Here is a 22,871-nt window from a genome sequence, read left to right as displayed (position 1 = left end):
GTAATTCTCTAATATTTTTATTTTTAGAACTTTTTGACAACTACATGCAGCAAGATGCCCATGAATTCTTAAATTACCTACTAAATACAATTGCTGATATTTTACAAGAAGAGAGAAAGCAGGAAAAACAAAATGGCCGTTTACCTAACGGTAATATTGACAGTGAGAACAACAACAGCACACCAGACCCAACATGGGTTCATGAGATTTTTCAGGGAACATTGACAAATGAAACCAGATGTCTTACTTGTGAAACTGTAAGTATGTCATAAAATTTTGTATAGAGCAGATTGAATTCATTTTTATCAAAAGTTCTTTGAGGATGAATGTGAGAGATGAACATGAAGGTTGTGTACTTGTCAGTTGAAAGGACTCTGTATACTTTTTCGTAATGCCGCTTATTAACAGTGAATACCTGAGGTGACAGAAGTTGACCCTTGAACAATAGGGGTTTGAACTGTATGAGTCCACTTATTTGTGGATTTTTAAAAAAATATATAGTACTGTAAATGTATTTTCTTTATGATTTTCTTTTTTTTTTTTTTTAAATATTTTATTTATTTATTCGTCAGAGATAGAGACAGCCAGTGAGAGAGGGAACACAAGCAGGGGGAGTGGGAGAGGAAGAAGCAGGCTCATAGCGGAGGAGCCTGATGTGGGGCTCGATCCCGTAACGCTGGGATCACGCCCTAAGCCGAAGGCAGACGCTTAACCGCTGTGCCACCCAGGCGCCCCTTCTTTATGATTTTCTTGATGACATTTTCTTTTCTCTAGCTAACTTTATTGTAATACATACCATGATACATATACAAAATGGGTGTTAATGGAGTTTTGTGTTATCAGTAAGGCTTCTGGTCAACAGAAGGCTATTAGTAGTTAGCTTTTTGGAGAGTCAGAAGTTACACACAGATTTTCAACTGCGGGGACGGAGGTAGGAGGTTTTGGCGTCCCTGACCCCTGCATTGCTCCAGGGTCAACTGTATTTGATTTTATTTCAGTGTAAGAAGCCGTAGAGCCATGTTCTGGAAATCATATGTCTGTGTCTTAGTTAAGCTCATAAGAAACTTACAAGTCAGGGAGGTACATTAATTTGTTTTCTTACAATTATGTTTATTTCCTTACAATTATGTTTATTGTTTATTGTTGGAATTAAAAACCAGAGCATACTGTGGACACTCAAGTGGGGGGAAGTACCCACTTGCTGGATACTTTGTGAAGATGAGCAGTAGGGAAGAAGCGTGAAAATGGATTTTATGTGGGATCAGATAGCCCAGTCCCTTTGTTGTATTCATTTCTCAACAACCTTGTTACTTCATTTCTCATTTGAGGAATGAAAGATCAGGCATCTGCTATTCAGTTTTGCCGGTGGAGCCAACAGGGCCCTTTCCAGCATGTCTTCCCCTTCAGCACAGGATCCGGTTTATAGCGTTTAGTAGTTTGCATTGCATGTAGCTGTCATGTTTTCTTTAGCCTCCTTTAATCTGGAACATTTCCAGGTTTTTTTAGTCTTTTATGACATTTACATTTTTAAAGAATACGTCCTTTTTAAAAAATCTAGCATTTCTCCTCTGGAGTCTGTCTCATGTTTCCTTCTACTGAGAGGTGGGTATGCGCTCTTGGCCGGAGTGATTCAGTTAATGTTGTGTCTTTCTCAGGGTCTCACGTCTGGGCACACAATATCCGTCTGCCTCTCGTTGGTGAAATTAATTTTGATCTCTCATTCATTTTCTTCAGTTGATAATGACTGGTTTTTATTCCCTGGCAACTAGTAGGCAGTCTGTGGGGGGACACAAATATCTTGTTCATCAAAATCTCCCCTGAGATTTAGCATCCGTTGAGGATTTTTGCCTAATCCAGTCTTTACTATGATGGTTCTACGACTAGTTTTTAATAGCACAGAAGAGTAGCATCGTCCATTGGAAAAGAGAATCCACAAGCAAGGAAAGTAAGACAAATGTTTTATGGATGTTTGGAAGAATAGCATAGTTACTTGTTTGACTACATCAGATAAACATACACTTGTGGAGGCTAATAAGAAACTGTATTTTTTTTTTAATTAATGGACTTCAGAAAAGTTGAGTGGAAAGTACAGAAAGTTCCCAAATATCTCTCTCCCAAATATCTCTCTCCTTTCCTCCACTTTTCCCTGTGATTAACTTCTTACATTAATGAGGTGCATTTGTTGCAGTTGATGGACCAGTAATGTACATTATTCACTAAAATCTGTAGTTCATATTTGAGTTCAGTCTTGGTGTTGTCTGTTCTGTGGTTCCATTTGTTTTGACAAATGTATAATGACACATGTCTATCATTACAGTATCATACAGAGTAGTTTCACTCTGTTTCACAAATTCATCCCTCCTTCCTCCCCAAATCCCTGACAACCACTGATGATTTTACTGGCTCCATAGTTTTGACTTTTCCAGAATGTCATATATAGGAATCATAGAGTATGCGGCCTTTTCAGATTGTTTTCTTTCACTTAGCAATATGTATTTAAGGTGCCTCCATGTCTTTTTGTAGCTTTGTAGCTCATTTCTTTTTATCACGTAATTATATTTCATTATGTGGATATACCGCAGTTTATCCATTCACTTATTGAAGGACACTATTGAAGGACAACTTGCCTTCAAGTTTTGATGATTACTGCTTTGCCTTCTCTGGGCCTTTTGCCTCTCCATAGAAACTGTAGAATCATAAAATTTAGAAACTAGTTTATTACCCACAATATAATGTGCTGTGATTTCGAAGGGGACTGTTAAATCTATAGATCAAGTTGGAAAGAACTGACATCTTGACAGTCTTGAGTCTTACTGTCCATTTACATGGACGATACATTTATTTACATCTTTGATTTAGAAAGAAATCATCTTGTAGTTGTCCTCATGTCGATCTTGTACATACTTTGTTATGTTTATATAGGTAAGTGTGGTTTTTGTTTGTTGTTTGTTGTTGGTGCTAATGCAAATAGTATGGTTTCTCTCTCTCTCTCTCTCTGCTCTTAAAGCAAATGGTGACTCTTTTGGTTCAACCATGAATAAAAAAGTAGGGTCTTTAAAAAGTAGAACCATAATCCATACCAATGAGTGATCTATTGACTGTTGATTATGCATTGATCTTTTTAACTATAACCAGGCATTTGGAAAATGATAGTTGTCAGTAGTGTAGTTTTAGTTAATGAAGGACACAGTAGTAATAAATAAATAAAATTATCTTGTGGAAATACATTTTTATTGGTGATGCTCTCTCACATCAAGTGAAAGAGGTATGATTGAGTGTTTGAGACATTAACATCCTGTGAAGATGTTTTTGGGTTGGAATAAGGATTATTGCTTATTGCTGCAGCCATTAGTTAATTATGGTAAGAGTTTGGGCAGTGTTTGATGTCAGGAATTGGTCTCAATACTCATATTTGTTCAATCTAACCAACTCCAGTTATTTTAACAGAAGTTTAGTAGATACCTCTTATAAAGAAAAATTTTATTGTAGCTGAGTTCTAAGCTTTAGGAAATAAATATATTGTCCAATTATTAGAACAGTATTTCAGTTGGAATAGTAGGTATAATCAGAGAATTTGGCAGTTGCTTAATGTTTGGTAGGATGGAATTTGGTCCGTGTTAGAAGATATGTATAATTCATCCTCTTCAATAAAACAGAAAATGGTTAAATTTGCTTAGCATGTTGAGAAATGCAGTAATACATGAAGCTGGCAAAATAGATTGGGGAGGTTTTTGGGGTATTGTGGTGTAAGGCTTTTGAAGTTTATATTATAGACTAAGGATGATGGGGAGTGAGGATTAGATGGAGAAAGTGATATCACCCATCCTTGTTTGCTCAAATATTTGTTAATTTTATTTGTAACGGATGGATAGTGATCCTTCCACCCATTCTTCGCTGGTTCTCCTCTAGTCTGCAATATATATTTGCAGATAGTCTCCTCAGAATTAAAGGTATGAACTGAGAATATTTCCTTAAAATCTCAGTCATCATCTTCCAGTTTCAGTAAATGATCATTAATACTGTGCCTTTATCAAATTCAGCGAGAGGGATGAAATTGAGAGTTTCTCAGAGTGAATAAATATCATTTCTTCATTTAGTTTTGCACAAATATTTGAGTACTGACTATGCCAGGTAGAAGATGGGGAGGTTGGCAGAAGATGAGTAAGACCTTGATTCTGATCTCAAGATGCCCGTAGGTGAGCATGCAGACTGGTCAACCAATAGGTAATTTCAGTACAGTGTGTTATAGTTCACGTAAGCACCAGAGTCCTTGGGAGTTGGAGAATAGTAGAGCTGACCTATACAGGTGGGAGTGGGAAGGAATTGTGCAGGTTCAGAGTGGGCTTCTTGGAGGAGACAGGGTTTGTATGGCAGGTTTTAATAATGCAGTTGTTAATATCCCGGTTGGTAGGAGGTTGGGTTTCTGTAACAGCACCCTCTTCTTGTGTTCTGTTCTTCGGTGCTTTCTTCTGGTCCCATTCCTTTTCTACTGTTTATTCTTCAAAGGTGGGCATCCTCCAGGGTTTCATTCTGGGCTGCTTCACACTCTGCCTTGGGAGGATCACGTTCCATTTCGTTAGCGCCTGTGCTGTTGACTCCCCACCCACATCTCTAGCCGACAGTTCTTTACTGAGTCTCCCACATCCTGGGTGTGACCTGACATTAGAACATGGGAGTCCAACAACAACCAGACGTGTTTACAAACACTTTTAGAAGTTAAATACTGCCCCACTTGGTGGTTTCCCGGTACCAACACAATTGTCAACCCAAACATAGTAACTCAGATATATCCAGATGATCCAGAACAATCCTTATGTCAAATTTTTTATCTTGTAATAAGGATGAAAATCTAAAATGAACTCCCCTGAGGCAGTGCCTGAGAACCACAAGCCTCATTTTGAGACTCTTTAATCTTATATTTCTCTTTAGCCTACACATAAGGCCCTGCTCAGTCTGGCTTTAGCCTGTCTCTAGCATACTGTCCCTCGCCACCCTACTCTCCTTCCTCCCAAACTGGGCCAATTCTTTTTCCTGACCCCCTTTTCCTCTCTCTGTGTTGTCTTTCTTATTCTCTCTTTTTCACTGAATCTTTCGAGACCCACATCACTTATCTCGTGGTGTCAGTAGACCTCGTGTGCATAATACTCTTAGCTACACCAGTTTGCGTAAGTACATAATATATACAGCCACATAATCTGTCACAAGTTAATGGTACTGAGCTTATAAAACTGATGCACAATTTAAGCAGGAAAGCATTTACTATGCGGGTGTATAGCCCTTGTGGGTGAGAGGCACAGCCTGAGATCTCTTGTTGAGCGCTCACCTTAAGCAGAGTCATTGAAGGGAAGAGCTAGGAAAATTGATGTCTGAAGTTCTGTTCTAATCCAATTGAAGTGAATAAATAATAACTTGAATTTTTTTATCAGATGATTTGCCCATAATTCAAGTAGAACTTTATGTTAGATTTTTTCTTGAAGAAGGATTAAATAAGGTCATCGATGAAGATTGCAATTTGGCATTTTAGGCTTAATTATTTCCTTGAAATCTAAAACAACACAGATGTGATGCCCTTTGCCAAGCATCCCTATTCAGTCTTAGCCTGTGTGTTTTTAAGAATTAGTATATATGGGCAGTTTGTTTCATGCTTTATAATAATACCAAGGTTTTGGAACGTAAGAGGATTTCACATCCTGGCCTTTAGCAGAAGGGGAATCAGTTACAGGTGCACTTTGCTGTTTGACCTGCACATGTGTTGAGAGTCATTTACTCAGTGTCCTTTCAGATAGTCCAGATCCAGCAGATTTCCTTTGAAGTCGGGAGAAAAAGAATTCTTCATGTACTTACTACTAATAATAGAATGAATGCATTTAGTTTTGTCATTTCAGAACAGTGATTTACTATTTAAAGAAATAAAAGGTAATTCCCTATTTTTACAGATAAGCAGCAAAGATGAAGATTTTTTAGACCTTTCCGTTGACGTGGAACAAAACACATCGATCACTCACTGCTTAAGGTAACTGGAGAGTTACTTGTTTTGAAATTTAATGAATATCTTTGGTTTAGAGTATTTTTAAATGAATACACAATTTTCTGGTATAGACAAAATAAATTTATTTTGAATTTTACACAGGGGTTTCAGCAACACAGAAACTCTGTGCAGTGAATACAAATATTACTGTGAAGAATGTCGCAGCAAACAGGAAGCACACAAACGGTAACTTAGCGTTTTTAAAATTTGTTTGTGATTCTCTGGCAGTGGGTGTTATAGATGGGCCTTTCTAGATGAAAGTGGTGTCTGAAAATTTACACTGAGTAAAAATTCTTAATTTTATCATTAAGTAATTAAGACTCACGAAGTTATTATTAGATAAACAATATTCAACTCTGCAACATCCAGTGATTTTCTACACTTAGTAGAAGTTGCTTAAGAGTCATAAACCAGTACAGTTAAAATACTTGACTTTGAAGCTTGCCTGCTTCTATAAACGTTTTCTTGGTGAGGAGAGAGAAGGGGCAAAATCCTTTCCTCGCCCCTCCCCTAGCTTCTGCTGTTCCTACACAGGATCTTGTATCTTCTCTTACTTGGTATTTGGTGTCAAGGAATGGAATCATTATCATCATTCTTGTTATTTTACTTTTTGTTTTGAAACAATCTCATGCTCAAAGAAAAGTTGTATGAACAGTTCCAAGAATGCTTTTTTACCCCAAACCACTTGAAAGTAAGGTCCTGATACGATGTCCCATGATCCTGGACACGTGAGTGGCTGTTACCTACCAACAAGGAAGTTTTCCTGTTGCTGTATTCACCCACGTGGGCCAAGTAATACTGAACATTAACTGTCCTCGTGGAAATTATTTCATTAGCACGTATGTCCCAGTACTGTCCTTTATAGAACAAAAGGATCCTGCCCATAAACACATTACGTTTATATTCCATGTCTCTTTAGTCTTTTTACATTTGAACAGTCCTTTCTTGACTTTAAAAATCTTGACACTTTTGAAAATTATAGATTATTTTACAGACCGTCCGTCTTTGGGTTCATTTCATGTGTTCTTATGATGAGGTTCAGGTTACGTATTCTGGTGGAAATCTCACAGAAGTGATGCTCTGTTCTTCTCATTGTATCCTCTTATCCACGATTCTGGTTTGTCTCACGTGTGGGGATCCCTCAAACCGTTCCCGAAACTCACTGGAAGGACTTACAGGACTCAGCGTATATAGTGAGGCCCACAGCCAAGACTCAGTACAGGGAAGGATGGCAAAGCATCTCAGCATAGTGGAAAGCCAGGGGAGCTTCCAAGAGTTCAGTGCCGTGGAGTCACACAAGACACACTGAACTCCTTCAGCGCTGAATATGATGTGGGGGTAGTGTTGTCTTCCTGGAGGCTCATTACAGACTCAGTGTCCATGGTTTTAAACTGGGGGCTGGGCACATAGGCACCCTCTGTCTAGCATGGATCACAATTTTAGACTCAGAAGGAAAGTAGGTGTTGAGCATAAACCATATTGTTTGTTCAGACAATTTAGGCATGTCGAGTCACCCTTATCAATTAGGATATGGTGGGAACACTCCTCAAATCCAAGTTCTCCTTTGTTAACCCAGGACCATCCTTGCCAGCAGGCCTTTCTAGAAAGGATAGTCTGAGGCCTGCGAGGTTAACCCTTTTCTGCACATCCCATTACTGGTGCTGTTATCTTTGAGCACTTGATTAAGGTGATGTCTCCCAGAGTTCTTCACTGTTAAGCTATGCTTTTGCCCATTTATATCATTCATAAGTATTTTGTGTGGAGGTATTTTGAGATTGTAAATATATCCATTCCTCATCAGACTTCTAATTTTTTTCATTTTCTAAATCTCAGCATGGGCTTAAGGATTTTTTTTTTTTATTCAGTGGGTTATGATCCATAACCATTCTTACTTACTTTCATGCGGAAGTTATCCCCGGTTTGGCCAGTGGGAGCCCCTTCAAGCTGGTGCCCGTGTCTTTTTGACATGTCCCATCATTCTTGAGTGCTTCTTTACTTTGCGGTGTAACAAAATATTCCAGGCCTATTTTGTACTTTCCTTGCCCCACTCTGGTACCAGCCTTTTTTTTTTTTTTTCTTAAAGAATTTATTTATTTATTTGACAGAGAGAGAGGCAGCGAGAGAGGGAACACAAGCAGGGGGAGTGGGAGAGGAAGAAGCAGGCTTCCCGCTGAGCAGAGAGTCCGATGCGGGGCTCCATACCAGAACGCCAGGATCATGACCTGAGCCGAAGGCAGACACTTAAAGACTGAGCCACCCGGGCGCCCCTGATACCAGCCATTTATCCCAGAAGGCCTGGTTTCTTTTAGGAGAAGAATGATGTTTAGAAAGCAGGACTCTGGTATAGGTGTGCTCACTGATACTGGGATGTCTCTGTTCCTGAGTCGCCTCAGTGAACAGAGCTGGGTGGTGTGTGTGTATACACATGTACTATACATATGCTTACATCTATACCTGTTTATCTTATCTGTTGAGCTATTGATATTGAAAAACCATGGAGTCACAATTACATCCGCATTTTCAGCCGACACCATAGGGTTCATTCTAGTTTTCTCCTTTTTAGTATTTGTAATTTCCTTCTCTGACAGTAAAAATTGGTTCCCATTATCCTTATATATTTAGTTATTTGGTTAGTGACCCTGTCTGTAACCGATCTTATCCCCTCAACCCCTTGCATACACACAACTTTCTGTCGAACAGATGTGCTCTTTGCTCTGCTTGGGCTTCTCTCTTCTGCCTGCCCAGATATCTACCCTGTATGGCCCTGCCTCATGGTTACAGTGAAACATCCATGAAAGAAAGAAAGAAGAACTTAGATTTTTAAATGATTGTATTTTTGTTTTTATTTTGGACACAGGTATATCTATAAGGAAGGGAGACGTTTTAGGTCATCAGACGTTTTAAGTCATCAGAACAGGTTACTCATTGTTCCCTTCTATTAGTGAAGATGATCGGAGTACCTCACCTAGGTTGTCTAGCTTTATACAGAATTTATCTGCTCATAGACTCCTTTTTATATGGCACGCCTATTGAACTATACATAGCACGGCCCAGGAAAAATACTGGCTTGGTAAATGTAGGTGAAACAACCGTAAGCTGTTCCACAATGGGAGGATAAAGCATATGGGGAAAGGCAAAATGATGTCGCCAGGGAACTGGAATGAGAGGGTTCAATGGCTTTGTTTCCGGTGGTGTTTTCCTGTCCTCTGGGCATTGGGGTGGGAGTGGTGCTGGAGATTTTCAAAGAGCACCCCTCTGTCACTCCTCTGTGCCTTAGAGCAGGCTCTGATGATGAGCAGCTGGACTGGGAGCTGAGCCAGCCGGACTGGTTCTCTGCTACACATCCTTCCTCTCTTCACTCCCCATACGCTCCCTTTTATGCCGGATGCACCGTAGCCCACTTTCAGGCCCAGTGATGTCTGTGCGAGGCGTTGGGGAAGACTCGCAGTGCCCAGGGCAGCTGGGGTCAAGCTGTCATGGCCACCTGTCTTTCTCTGTCTACCCTGATCTAGTAATTGAGGTTCTTCCTATTCCTGAGGGCAAGTTCTTCCCTTTTGCTCCATTTTCATAACCAGATCCCAGTCCAGCTGCTCATCATCAGAGCCTGCTCTAAGACCCTAGGTAAAAAGACCCCAAGTAGGAAGGATGTGCTCCTCATCGCTGTGGTCCTGGCCGCCTCTTACACTGGCTGCTGCAGGTTTGAGTTCGTAACCTGGTATGTAACGCAGACAATGCAATTTTGCTAAGAAAATAATATCTGTAGTCTGCTCATTTCTGGTTTCGTGGTGAAATATTTTGATTAGGTTGGAAAAGGACATGCTTGTTTTTAAAAATCACATCGTTGATAAGCGTAAGTTTTCTGCCGAGATCTAAAATTTCTGGAAAATTTAAGTAGGGGCGAGGTTGCTTTTCTTCAGGAGGAGAAATATGCTATACTAATATTTTAAGATCCCGCTTGCATATTTATTATTATTACTTTGCTAGTTTAGGAATATAAAGGAATCTTTCCATTTTTACAGTTATTGGTCTTTGTTTAGAAAGAACCTGAGGAAAAAACATCATCATTTCATTTAGTAGAACCATTATATCATCACCAAGTGAGGCTTATATGTTGCTGGATTCGGTTCACTAATGTCTTGATTTTCACATCTTTGAAATATCATGATTGGTATTAATAGTCTGTACTTTTCTTATACCTTTGTCAGGTTTTGGTGTTGGGTTCATGCTGGTCTCAAAACGAGTTGGTGATCATTCCCTCTGTATAAAGGCGTTTGTGTAAGATGGGTACAGGCGTACCTCGCTTTATTGCACTTCACAGATACTACGGTTTTTACAACTTGAAGGTTTATGGCCTCCCCGAGGCAATCAAGTCTATTAATGCCCTTTTTCCAAGTCAGCATTTGCTGACTTCATGTCTCTATGTCATATTTTGGTAATTCCCACGGTATTTCAGACTTTTCATTACTGTTACATTTGTTACAATGATCTGTGATCTTTGATATCACTTGTAATTGTTTGGGGGTACCACAGACTGTGCCCATATAAGATGATGAACTTACCTGATGTATGTGTGTGTTCTGACTGCTCGATCCACTGGCCTTTTCCCCACCTCTTATCCTCTCCTCTGGCCTCTCTGTTGCCTGAGACACAACGAAATTGCAGTTAGGCCAGTTAGTAACTCTGCAGTGGCCTCTAAGTGTTCAAGTGAAAGGAAGAGTCACATGTCTCTCACTTTGAATCAAAAGTTGGAAATGGTTAAGCTTAGCGAGGAAGGCATGATGAAAGCTGAGACAGACTGAGCGCTAGGCTTTTGCGCCAAACATCAGCCAAGTTGTGAGTGCAAAGGAAACATCCTTGAAGGACATTAAAAGTGCTACTCCAGTGAGCACATGAATCATAAGAAGGAGAAACAGTTTTATTGCTGATACTGAGAAATTCCGAGAGGAATTTGATCTCCTCTGGCGAGGAGTTCAAACCAGCCCCAACATTCCCTTAAGCCGAAGCCTAATCCAGAGCAAGGCCCTAACTCTGTCATTCTGTGAGGGCTGCGAGAGGTGAGGAAGTGGCAGAAGGAAAGTCTGAGGCTGGCAGAGGTAGGTCCATGAGGTGTAAGGAGAGAAGTCAGCTCCGTAACATGAAGTTCAGGGTGAAGCAGCAAGTGCTGGTGGAGAAGCTCCAGCAAGTTCCCCAGAAGGTCCAGCTACCAGAGTAATGACGGGCTACACGCAACAACAGGTTTTCAGTGTAGACGAGACAGCCTTCTACTGGAAGAAGATGCCACCGAGGACTCTCAGAGCTAGAGAGGAGAAGTTAGTGCCTGGCTTCCAAGCTTCTGTCTTGTCAGGAGCTAATGCAGCTGGTGACTTCAGTCGAAGCCAGTGCTCACTGACCATTCCGAAAATCCTAGGGTCCTTCAGAAGGACGCTAAACCCACTCTGCCTGTGCTCTATAAATGACACAACAAAGCCTGGATGACAGCACATCTGTTTACAACATGGTGTACTGAATACTGTTAAGACCTGCTCAGAAAAAAAAAAGATTCTTTCAAATACTGCTGCTCATTCATTGATAATGCACCTGGTCACCCAAGAGCTCTGTTGGAATGTACAATGAGACGAACGTTTTCATGCCTGTTGACACAGCATCCGTTCCACGGCCCATGGATCAAGGAGTCATTTTGACTTTCCAGTTTTATTCTTTAAGAAATACATTTCATAAGGCTCTAGCTTTCATAGAAAGTGATTCCTCTGATGAATCTGGACAAAGTCAGTTGAATCCCTCCTGGAATGGGATGCTATTAAGAACAATGGGAAGAGGTCAAAATATCAACATTCGTTTGAAGTTTGGAAAAAGTCAGTTCCCACCCTCCCGGAGGACTTGGAGGGGCTCAGGGGTTAGTGGAGGCGGTCATTGCAGAGATGGTGGAAACAGCAAGAGAACTGGAGTTAGAAGTGGGTCCTGAAGATGGGACCGCAGTGCTGCGATCTCATGATCAGACTTGAATGGATGCGGAGCTGCTTCTCATGGATGAGCAAAGAAAGTGGTTTCTTGAGATGAAATCCGCTCCTGGTAGAAATGCCGTGAAGGTCGTTGCAACAACCACAAAGGATTTAGACTCTTACATCAACTTAGCTGATAAAGCAGCAGCAGGGTTTGAAAAGACTGACTGTAATTTTGAAAGAAGTTCTGTGGGTGAGATGCTCTCGAACAGCATCCCATGATACAAAGAAGTCCTTCATGAAAGGAAGAGCCAGTCAGTGTGGCAAACTTCATTGTTGTCTTTTAAGAAATAGCCACAGCCACCCCAACCTCCAGCGGCTGCCAACCACCATGATGAGTCAGCAGCCATCAGCAGTGAGCCAAGACCCTCGTCCCCGGCAGAAAGATGATGTGACTTGTTGAAGTTTTAGATGATGCTTTGCCTTTTTTAGCAATGGAGTATTTTTTAATTAAGGTATCTGTTCTGTTTTTCTAGACATAATGCTGTTGTGCATTTAATAGATACAGTGTAGTGTAAATCTAAGTTTTGTATGCACTGGGAAACCAAAAGTATCATTTCACTGGCTTTTTGTGATATTTGCTTCACTATGGTGGTCTGGAGCTGAACCCACAATATCTCTGTGATATGCCTGTTTCTTGGATTTTCCCAAATTTTCATAATATAAAATAACTCTAGAAGTGAATTTTTTTCAGAAGCCTTGTATTTGAGATGATGTATTTCAGTTCTAGAAGTGGGATTACTGAGGCAAAGGCCATAAAGACTCTTATACTGCTAGATTTCTTTCCAGGAATGATTATCTGCTTGTTTATTCTTGCTAATGTTTTTCAAAGGCCGGGATAGAATAGTAAATGTTTCTGGAATAATAAGCTGCCCACCACATTTAAGATTTGTAGGATGCAGATTTAGTATAATGCTACAAAATGATTTTTGTTTTCACTTCATTAGAGGCAATGGCTTAGTAAATTTCATTTTTTAATTATGAAAAGTGTTTTGCTTCATTGAACATATAGCATTCGGTTCTGCTACATTTGTCAAGTATCTGTCTTGTGCCAGGCATGTTGCTTGATAGAGAAATAAAATGAAAAAAAAAAAAAAAAAGATTTCTACCTGCCAAGATTTCAGATCCTAGAAGAGGAGAAAGACCCATAATCATCTAAATGTTTTATGGCGTCATAAACCGTACACACACAATGAATCTGCGAAGTGCCAATGGCAGATTGAAGGGAGGAGATATTGATCCCAGGGGTTACAACATTTGAGCTGAGCCTTCATTCAGAAGCATAAACTGTCGTTAGAGAAGTAGGAGTGCAGAGGTCGTGTCAGGGAGAAACGGCATTTAAGGGCATAATACAGATTAGTTAGAATGTGGAAGATGGACAGTGGTTTTACAGTTAAAGGCTTATCTCCTAAATTTGCAGGTTATTTAACTCCCTTTCTATGATGCATGTAGTCATCATTCTTCATATGGAGTTATTTCTTATCTCTGGCAAACACCTTTCACGGAATGGTCTTTAATGCTTTTCTCATTGTGTCCTGTTCTCCATCCATTATTGAATTATATAGACTGGTAGAACCACTGGCTTTCAGTCTCCACTCACATCCAAAGGCGTTAGCAGCTTATGTAAGGAACTGGTTCTCCTCCACCCATCATTGGCATCATATGCAGTAAGCCTTATCCTTAGGGACCTGTATTTCAGAATAAGGATTTCTGAACAAAGGACTGATGCCGGTCCATCTATTTTGAAGTCGTGTGGAGTAGAAAGTCAGATTATGTCATTTGATGATGATGGGTGGGGTGGGATAGTCTTAAGATGTTCAGAATGTTGCTTTGCCATTAAAAAAATAATTGGTAGGAATATGCAAAAGTGGGCAGTGCTGGGCTATTAAAACTGACCATGAACTATTTGTTAGCGGAATCATAAAGTTTGATAGTTCTTTGAAGGACATGGTATGAATGCCTTTCATGACATTTTGTTTCCATGTTTATTTGAATAGGATGAAAGTTAAAAAACTGCCCATGATTCTAGCTCTACACCTGAAGAGGTTTAAATACATGGATCAACTTCATCGATACACAAAACTGTCTTATCGGGTAGTTTTTCCTTTGGAACTTCGTCTGTTTAACACATCTGGTGATGCGACCAATCCTGACAGAATGTACGACCTTGTTGCCGTGGTGGTTCACTGTGGAAGGTAACTGCAGCCGTGGGCCGAGTGGGCGAGGGTCTCTGTCCGTGGGGCAGGCGTTCAGGACGGTCTCAAGGGCTTCTGTTGTAGACCTTTCACTGTAGACCTTCTTAGGGGCTTTAGCATCAGGATAACTTGATTGCAAAATGGGATGTTTCAGATACAGTGCATTTATCATTTCCTCCTTAAACTTTTATATATTGAAATACTATTGCCCAGATTTGATTTTTATTTTTCTTCTGTCAATATTACTTTCAAGGAACTTTAAGGCCTCTTAGTTTTCTTTTTATTTCTTTTTTCTTTCCTTTTTTTTCAGTAAAAATGGGTAAATAGATTTTGTAAAATGAATTATTTCTGAGATGAATTGCATATGTTCATCATGTTAATGGTAATGAAAAAAATTTAAATGGCTTTGGAAATAATCTTTAAAGACAAGTTTTCTGATTTTATCGATCAGTATGTTTATTTCTTGATAGTCAACTTAGTGTGCCATCTCATTCTATATATGTGCATTTATAAAAATAGCTCAAAAAAGTCTCAAAGCTACAGGAGCATCACACGGTCAAAATTTATATTTGGAACATGCAGTCTTCATTGACTGTTTAGAATTTCCTGTATAATTTGAAAACAGACACTCATTCTTTCCCTGCTGGCTTGGGGAAGCTTGTGCTAACAGCATGTTTCAGCCAATGAAAAAAGTCCTTGGCCTTCTCACCTTGAGCTGTTCCTCCCACCTTTCTGTTCAGAAAATGTATGGGCAGCCCGGGTGGTAACCTTGCTGCAACTCCACTGTTCCTGTCAGCCTCTCTCCCTGTCCTCTGTCCTCAGCGGTCATCTTTCTTTTCCGCGTTTGGACCATCCTGTTTCTAAAGGAAGGCTGGAGACATCTGAATGGAGGAAAACCTTACCAGACAACTTAACCTTGGTGGAGTGATTCAAACCAGAGGGTTTGGAGTCAGAGAAACCTGGCACTTGGTTCTGTTCCTGCCATTTATGGCTGGTGTGACTTTATACAGTACCCCCTGAATGTCCACTTTCTCTTGTGTAAAATGCAGGTCATGTTAACAACCCCACTGTGGTCTTAGGGTTAAAGGGGGAATGCGAATCACTTAGCCGTTCTTCTGTTTTCTTAACAGCATCGTAACCTTTTCTAACTTAACTGTTCCTTAGCCTCTTCAAATTTGGGGACGGTTACTAGTTTCACTTTCCTTAGATTATGCTAGAGTTCTTGGAATTGCTCTGCTCACAAGACCGTGAACTCTGAGATTCCTGACCACAGCCGGGCCGGGCCCCCTCCCTGACTCCTTATTCCTCTTCTCTCACTGTGACTCCCCCTGCCTTCCTCCCCTCCCGGCCTCTTTCAACCTCTCTGGCAGCCATCCTGGGTGCTCTTCCCTCCAGCCCAGCCCCATTTGGTGCCACGCCTCTGTGTTCACATAACTGCTGGATGCGTCCTGCCAGCCATAACTTACCGCATGGTGCTGCATTATATTTCTCAGATTGGAGGTCCGTTTCTGTTACGAGAACAGGCACGTCTTAAAACAGGAAATGATTTGTCCATTAACAGAAGATTAAAGACATTTTCAAATCTTATTTTTTATTTATCCGATTTATTCGTGGTTATGTTTCACGCGAGAGTAGAAGGGGCATACTTTGCCTGCATCCTTCCGCTGTAGACGATGCTCACTGTTAGCAAGCCTGTGCCGGTCCAGCTCACGCGTTCTCACTCCTGAATGTCTGCTGTGTAGCAGATTTCTAGCAGGTGCTTGCGGAATTACTACTCGTGTGATCCTTTCAGCCCATCTCAGGCTCCACTGTAACCTGCCTTCCTGGATTCCTCAGCCCTCTCCGTCCCACCTCCTCTCTCTCGCTGGAGGGGGTCTGGGGGTTGCAGTACCCCTGCAGCTCTGCTTTTATATGCTGCGGGGCCCTGTATTGTGTTTGTGCAGGGTTCTCTCCCATACTCACGTGTCTTCAGGGCGGAAGTTGTTGGTGCCTTTCTCATCCCCACAGCGGCCAACACTGTTATTTGCACGGGTGAGGCATTAATACATACTGAGCTGAGCACGTCTTAGGTTGAGAATGCAAATCTCTAGCCCTCGGCTTTCTTAGGTATGAGTTTATTAGCCTCGGCCCTTCCTCATCTTACTGGTTTCTGTAATTAACTTTTGTCTTTTGTTCTTCAAACTACCTCTTTGCCAGAGGAAAAAAGCTGCCTACTGTTTTCAAGTCTCACACTTACCAGCCCTCAGCCCACCTGTCTCCTTCCCTCTCAGGCTCTGTTCCTCAGCTTTTCTGGGATTTTTCTTTATGTTCACCACCTTAAAAATTAAAAAATAAAAAAAAAATTCTTTCTCACTATAAAACACAAGACTCTTTAGATGAACCCTATAGAAATGGGGAAAATATATATTTTTTTTAGTTTTTATTTTTAAATTTATTTTAGCATTAAAAGCCTTAAAAAAAGTTCTGAGGTATTTTCTTCTGTGGAGAAAGAGCGGTACTCTTGTTTTTGTCATTTTGTCACCTGAGGTACTCGTCTCACCTAACAGGATCAGGGGAGCCCAGACAAGGACACACAGGAGGCTGCTTATTCTATTATCTGATCTTGCTAGTCACCATAAACAGCAATTTGTATTGAAAATCATCTCAAATTCTATAATAATTACAATGGAATTATAACTTAATAAAGAATTATATAGAAGCTTTTATAATGAGTCATACTTAAACTGGGAGAGATTAAAATCTTTGCCATGTCCTTTATAAAACAAAGGATTTTTTTTTTTAAAGAAAGAATCCTACTTGCATTTTATGCATTTCTAGATTTCTTTATTCCAGATTTGTTTAAAATGAGATGCAGGGGCAGTTCTAAGAATTATAATGATGCTAAGATCTAGGTACTTAAAAATAGCACTAATAATACTAACAAAATGTCATTTGTTTTTAAAGAAGTTTATGAAGGTCAAGCTTGATTTCAGAACTATAGATGTGGTATCTTTGCTTTTTTAGGCATCACATGGTATCTTTCCTCAAGAGAAAAATTATGGCCAAGGGAATAAGATTAGAAAAAATTCTAAATGTGTTGTTCTGTAGTTTAACCTGGGGTGCTATGACCTTCTGCCATCCTCCCCAAATGCTAAAAAATATATTTAATTTTTTATAGAAGCAAATTTGAAAATTATTTTTAAAATTATAATTTAAAAATTATTACAAAGACAACAAATTATTTTAATAGCATAGCTTTATATAAATAGAATGCTGGTTATGTCTCTCAAAGTAGAGTACTGGTTATTTGATTATAAAATTGAATGCCAGGTCACATCCGTGTAGCTAGATAATAGTATTTTTATCAGTTTCAGTTACTCTCCTTTATAGAACATGAAGTTGAGGGCATAGAAGAGTGATCTTAATAAACATTGTATAAAATTAACTTCTCTTTCTCTTTGTTTTAGTGGTCCCAATCGAGGACATTATATTGCAATAGTTAAGAGTCATGATTTTTGGTTGTTGTTTGATGACGACATTGTAGAAGTAAGTAGTTCTGAATTTCTTATTTTTCTTCAAAGTTATGTGTGTGTTTTACTCTTCTCTTTTTCTCCCAGCCTCTCATTCATATGACAGGTGACGAATATTGTATAAATGTCAAGATCTTCAGATTGTAGTCGGATTCCTACTTCTTACTCCCCAACAGCCAGTCCTGATGCTTGAATGGTCAGGTGACCTTCAAAATGCTTAGAATAAAACAAAGAAAAGCTTTCAACAAGAGAGTCAGTTTAAAAAAATCTTTTGTTGTCTAAAAAAAAAGTTATTGAGGTATAATGTACATACAGAAAGTATACAGATCTTAAGCAACACTTGAATTTTTTACACGTGAGTTTGCCCACACATGTATGTACGTGCACATACACATACTCTGTAACCACTCTTCAGATCAAGGTAGAGAACATTTTTAACATCCTTTGATAGGCCCCCTTATCCCCATCCTGGTCAGTCTTCACAGCTTTCCTTCCCTCTCCTCACCATCCCCTGAACCTACTATTGTGACTTTTATCGTTATGATTAATTTTGCCTCTGTTTGAATGTAAATGGACTCGTCCAGTATGACTTCTTTTCTATCTAGCAGTTCATTCTTGTTGCCTATAGTAGTGGTTCTTTTTTATTGCTGTGTAATATCCCATTGTAAGGGTATAACAAGTTAGGAATTTGCCTTTTGTCCCTTACCAACTATTATCGAGAAAACTGCCTTGATCAGCACCCTTGTCTAATGCTGGACATAAGCACCCATTTTTCGTGGGTGTATGTTAGGTAGGACCATGCGAAATTGCCATTTCCATAGGTCACAAATGGTTGGGAATTGGTGGTTCCATATAGTTCAGGTAATTCTGTTCTCTAGGAATAGAATCGCTGGACCAAAGGGTACTTGTATGTTCAGCCTTAGAACATAATGCTAAACATTTCCCCAGAGTCTCTGTCCCATTCTACCTTCCTGCCAGCTATGTAGAAGAGCACTGTTTGCTTCACATTTTCACCAGTACTTGGCATGATCAGTCTTTTTCATTGAAGCCATTCTCGTTGTGCAGAGCTGTTTGATAAACAAGAAAATGAAAGGCATGATTCTAAGAAATGTTGAAGACTTTACTGGAATGAAGAGCTCATTTCTGTACTAATATTTCCATTTTGCCTCACAGAAAATAGATGCACAAGCTATTGAAGAATTCTACGGGTTGACATCAGATATCTCAAAGAACTCAGAGTCTGGTTACATCCTTTTCTATCAGTCTCGGGACTGAGAGGGACCGTGATGAAGAGATTCTTTCTGCCTCATTTCTTCTCTGGTTATTTTGGAAAGGATCAAGCACTGATTTTTCAAGACAAGAGAAATGCAGGAAGCTCAGGGGGCGGTAGCACACTTTGCACACAATAAAGCAAAGACTATGGATGAACACGCTCTTCCTATCATGGTAGTTGATTTATTTGCTCAGGTATCATGCTGTCCGTGCAGTTCCACACAGCCAGGAAGTGAAATCAGAGATAGCAGCTCCTCTTGTAAAACAGCCTTCCAGTAATTGACATGCATTTCTCTTTATTAATTGCACCAATACTGATTTGAACTCCTTGGGGTGCAGTAGAAAGACTAGGAGTCCGTGCTAGGTGGTATTGATCATTTAAGGAGATCATACTGAACACACTGCGTAAATTTGCCCGTGTTGAAGATACACAGAAGGAGTATATTCGGTGGTCTTCTCAAGCGTAAACCAGAACTACATTTGGGCCCAACACTTGCAGTTGCCTTCCTGATGTAAGAAACTAACAGATCATTAGAGTCCAGTGTCAGGAAGGCAAATATGTTCTGCTTCTCTGAAGAAGCTTATAATAATATACAGTATATGTATATGTAGGGAACAATTGGTCAAAAGTGGCTTTTTGTTTCCCCAAGGGGAAAGACTGGCTTTGTAATTATAATTTTTTTTCTTATTTATTTTACTTAAAACTGGTAGAGTCTAAGTATTGTGTGAAGTGCCCATGATTCTGTCAGTAAATTTGAGCATATTTTTATTAGTTTTTGTCAGTTTAACTATTCCTTTTGTTTATTTCTATTTTTAAGATGAATTTTAAACTCTATTTTAAATCGTAGGATACCTTAAGAAAAATTTGCAACGAGAGGAGGTAAATATTCTTTTTCAGGAGGAACTGATATCTCTGGCTAAATATTTGTCCTTTTGTTATAGTTTATAAATCAGTTATTCAGCTTTAATTTCAGTACCATAAAAAAACTATCAAAAATTCCCTGTCACAGTTGGAACAAAAAAGGAGGTTGTGGCTCCGTGGTGGTGCCCCAATCTTGAGAATTCTTAAGTACTCTAACCTTTCAAGCTGAGGCCGTGTTTGGAAAACTGGTGTCATAGCAGTTATGTTCTTTTCAAATGTCATTCTTTACCCTGGAAAGAAGTAATCTGTCAGAACCCCAGCAGCCCGCGTGGCTCACTACGAACCCGACGAGGATGAAGTGTCCGTGACGCAGGCCAGGAACACTCCAAGCAAGTCCTTTTCTCCCTCCGCCCCCCCCTTCATCTTTACAAATCTTACTGGAAGAGTGTTCAGAAAGTACACTTTGCATTTGTTAAGACTTCCTTCTGTTGGGAGTTTTAAGAAGTAATATATGTAATGTAAAATGTATGTGAACCATTGCGGTCGACACTTTTCCACGCATCAGTAAGTTGTCTGACGGTGGCCAAATGTAGCGTGCAAGAAATAATTGAATATATATTCAAAATAATAGCGATCAGGCCTTGGATGTTCTTTAAGTCCTTTTAGGCAGTAATTTTTTTTTAATTGCTGTAATTTTCTAAACTTCTTTTACTAATACTGTTGAATATGAAAAAAAATGAAAAAATTTTTTGTCTGCTGCTATTTATTAACATTTATTATCTGTATCTTTTAGCTCAGGAAATGACTTCACCTATTCGTTCCATGAACTGATCTTTAACAGGGTCACTTGGCTAATTGGGCTGTTTAAACAGATGTGCTGGAAGAAAATGATGATGTATTTTGACAGCTCGCTTTTTAAGATTATAGTTGCTAAAGCCTTACGCCGGCTGGAGTGGGTTTATACAAATTACGTAGCCTGCCCAATGACAACATTGCACAGAGAATCACGACCGAGAATGTGGGGAAGGTCACAGACGGGGAAGAGGATACATTTTTTTATTTTGAGGGCTTACACCAAATTGTCTTGGAATTCGAGGCTGTGTTTCTGCAGCTTTCAGTGCAGAGAAAGATGTAAAGTGAGGCTGAGTCAGTTTTTACTTGAGTCAGGCCACAGCATGGATAAGAGAGATAGATGAAGTCATTTGCATAGAGGTACAGCATTGGAATACTACGCTGTGTTTGTTTCTACATTTTGCATTTAAAAAATACAGTAAAAGCAAGGTTGAATTTCATATTAAAGCAAGTTCTAGCATTTTTATTGAGTTCCTTGGTAGTCACACACTGTTCACATCTACACCATGTTTAATAGTATGATTTGTCAGGGGAGGGACTGTGGGGTGATGGTTCTCAATTTCCTTTTTACTCTTAGTACAGCTGCATCTGCATAAAATGTTTTGAAGCTTATCAGAAACTCAGTATACTTTAAAAACATAGGGTTAGGGTTGGGGGAAAAATGCAGGTATTGAGTAAGAAAAGTGACCCATATAGAAAGCATTGTGAGGTTGTGTGTTGGTTGACTGTGATTGAAATGAGGGGGTGGGGTTAGGTTGTAAATGGTGGCTGATTGCTCTCTAACCATGTACATGTTTGTTGGGATGGCTGTCCCATATTTTTTGTATATTGGGATAAAAATTTCTATAAATTATCGTAACTGAAAGTAAATATTCTAAATTAAGTCTCACTGCTAAGTCATATGGCTTCTGTCTTGGAAACTTTATCTTTAGAAGATTGCTTAAGACGGGCTGTGAGACTTCAGGAAAAGGGAAAAAAGGAAATGTGTAATATATGGGTCTTGTTGCCTCATCAGTATCGGGTTTTTTCTTTTCCATGATGGCAGTAGAAAGACCTCACTTTCATAACATACTACTCTTGATACTTTCTTTAAGGATACTTTTCATTAAAGATTCTCTCATGAGGTATTTAACTGGGAGCCGGGAGGCTAAGGCGCTCAGGTCCTGGCTCTTCAGTGAATTTAACTGTGTGACCCTGGGCAAGTCACTTAACCTCTCTGTGCTTCAGTCTCCCTATCTTGTAAAATGGGAGTAATACCTACCTCACAGGGTTGTTGTGGGGATTAATTAGATAAAATGTCTATAAAGCATCTAAGGTTCTTGAAGAAGGCGCTATATAAATACAAAATAATATCTATTAAAGTTGGTTTATTTGTGCTTGTGGGTTTTTAAGTGTGTGTTTTCTTTTTTGCCTAAAATGTCTGCGAATTAGAAGAAGAGTTGACCCATGAACAACATGGGTTTGGGCTGCGTGGGTCCACTTGTAAGTGGATTTTTTTCGATAAAGATAGTACTGTGAACGCAGTTTCTCTTAGGATTTCTCTTAATATTTGCTTTTCTCTAGCTTCATTGTAAGGACACAGTATATAAAACATACAAAATGTGTGTTAATGGCCTATTTATGTTGTCGGTAAGGCTTCAGGACAACAGGCTAGTAATAGTTAAGTTTTGGGGGAGTCAGAAGTTAGACGAAGCTTTCTCGACTGCTCAAACATGGTGCCCCTAACCCCTGGGTTGTTCAAGTTCAACTGGATACACGGGGAACTGCCTTACTGCTTTTGCTGTGAACTTAGTACTTCTGTTATCCAAAGAGATTTTCCCAGAACAGCATCCGTGTGTGTAATATGGCACGTGCAATGACGAGCCTGCATGTAATCCTCACGTACCTTGCATCTGTCTTCACATAGTAGCGTTTACAAATCCCAAGTTTAAAAATGTAACTCTAGGATCATAGAATCTTAGAGGGGCAAATACGGTAAAAGGCGGTATTTTCAGCGCTCCTCGTCCCTGCAGGGCAGTGATCGCTCCTGCAGAATCTGTAACTTGGGAGTATTCCGACCTGTGCTTGAGCACTAAGCCCTGCTCGCCTGCCGAGTGACTTCGTCAGTAGTTATCAATACTGCCTTTGTCTGTAGTCCGCCTTCCTCACTCTGGG

At 39.8% G+C, this 22,871-nt stretch overlaps 1 protein-coding gene across 1 annotated transcript in view; it reads left to right on the top strand.

Moving 5' to 3' along the window:
• The window catches only part of USP12 (ubiquitin specific peptidase 12), a 98,661-nt gene extending 76,568 nt beyond the window's left edge, over positions 1 to 22,093 (top strand). Inside the window, exons 4-9 of the mRNA XM_040621703.1 lie at positions 28 to 257; positions 5,937 to 6,013; positions 6,131 to 6,214; positions 14,025 to 14,222; positions 17,669 to 17,747; positions 18,905 to 22,093. Of these exons, the coding sequence (XP_040477637.1) occupies positions 28 to 257; positions 5,937 to 6,013; positions 6,131 to 6,214; positions 14,025 to 14,222; positions 17,669 to 17,747; positions 18,905 to 19,006 (770 nt within the window). The 3' untranslated portion in view covers positions 19,007 to 22,093. The remainder of the gene's footprint in view (positions 1 to 27; positions 258 to 5,936; positions 6,014 to 6,130; positions 6,215 to 14,024; positions 14,223 to 17,668; positions 17,748 to 18,904) is intronic.
• The last annotated feature ends 778 nt before the right edge of the window (positions 22,094 to 22,871 follow it).

This window comes from Ursus maritimus, unplaced genomic scaffold, assembly GCF_017311325.1.
Source record: "Ursus maritimus isolate PB19 unplaced genomic scaffold, ASM1731132v1 scaffold_10, whole genome shotgun sequence".
Taxonomy (NCBI): Eukaryota; Metazoa; Chordata; class Mammalia; order Carnivora; family Ursidae; genus Ursus; species Ursus maritimus.
Note: the sequence above shows the minus strand (reverse complement) of the source record. Positions and strands in the feature narration are given on the sequence as shown.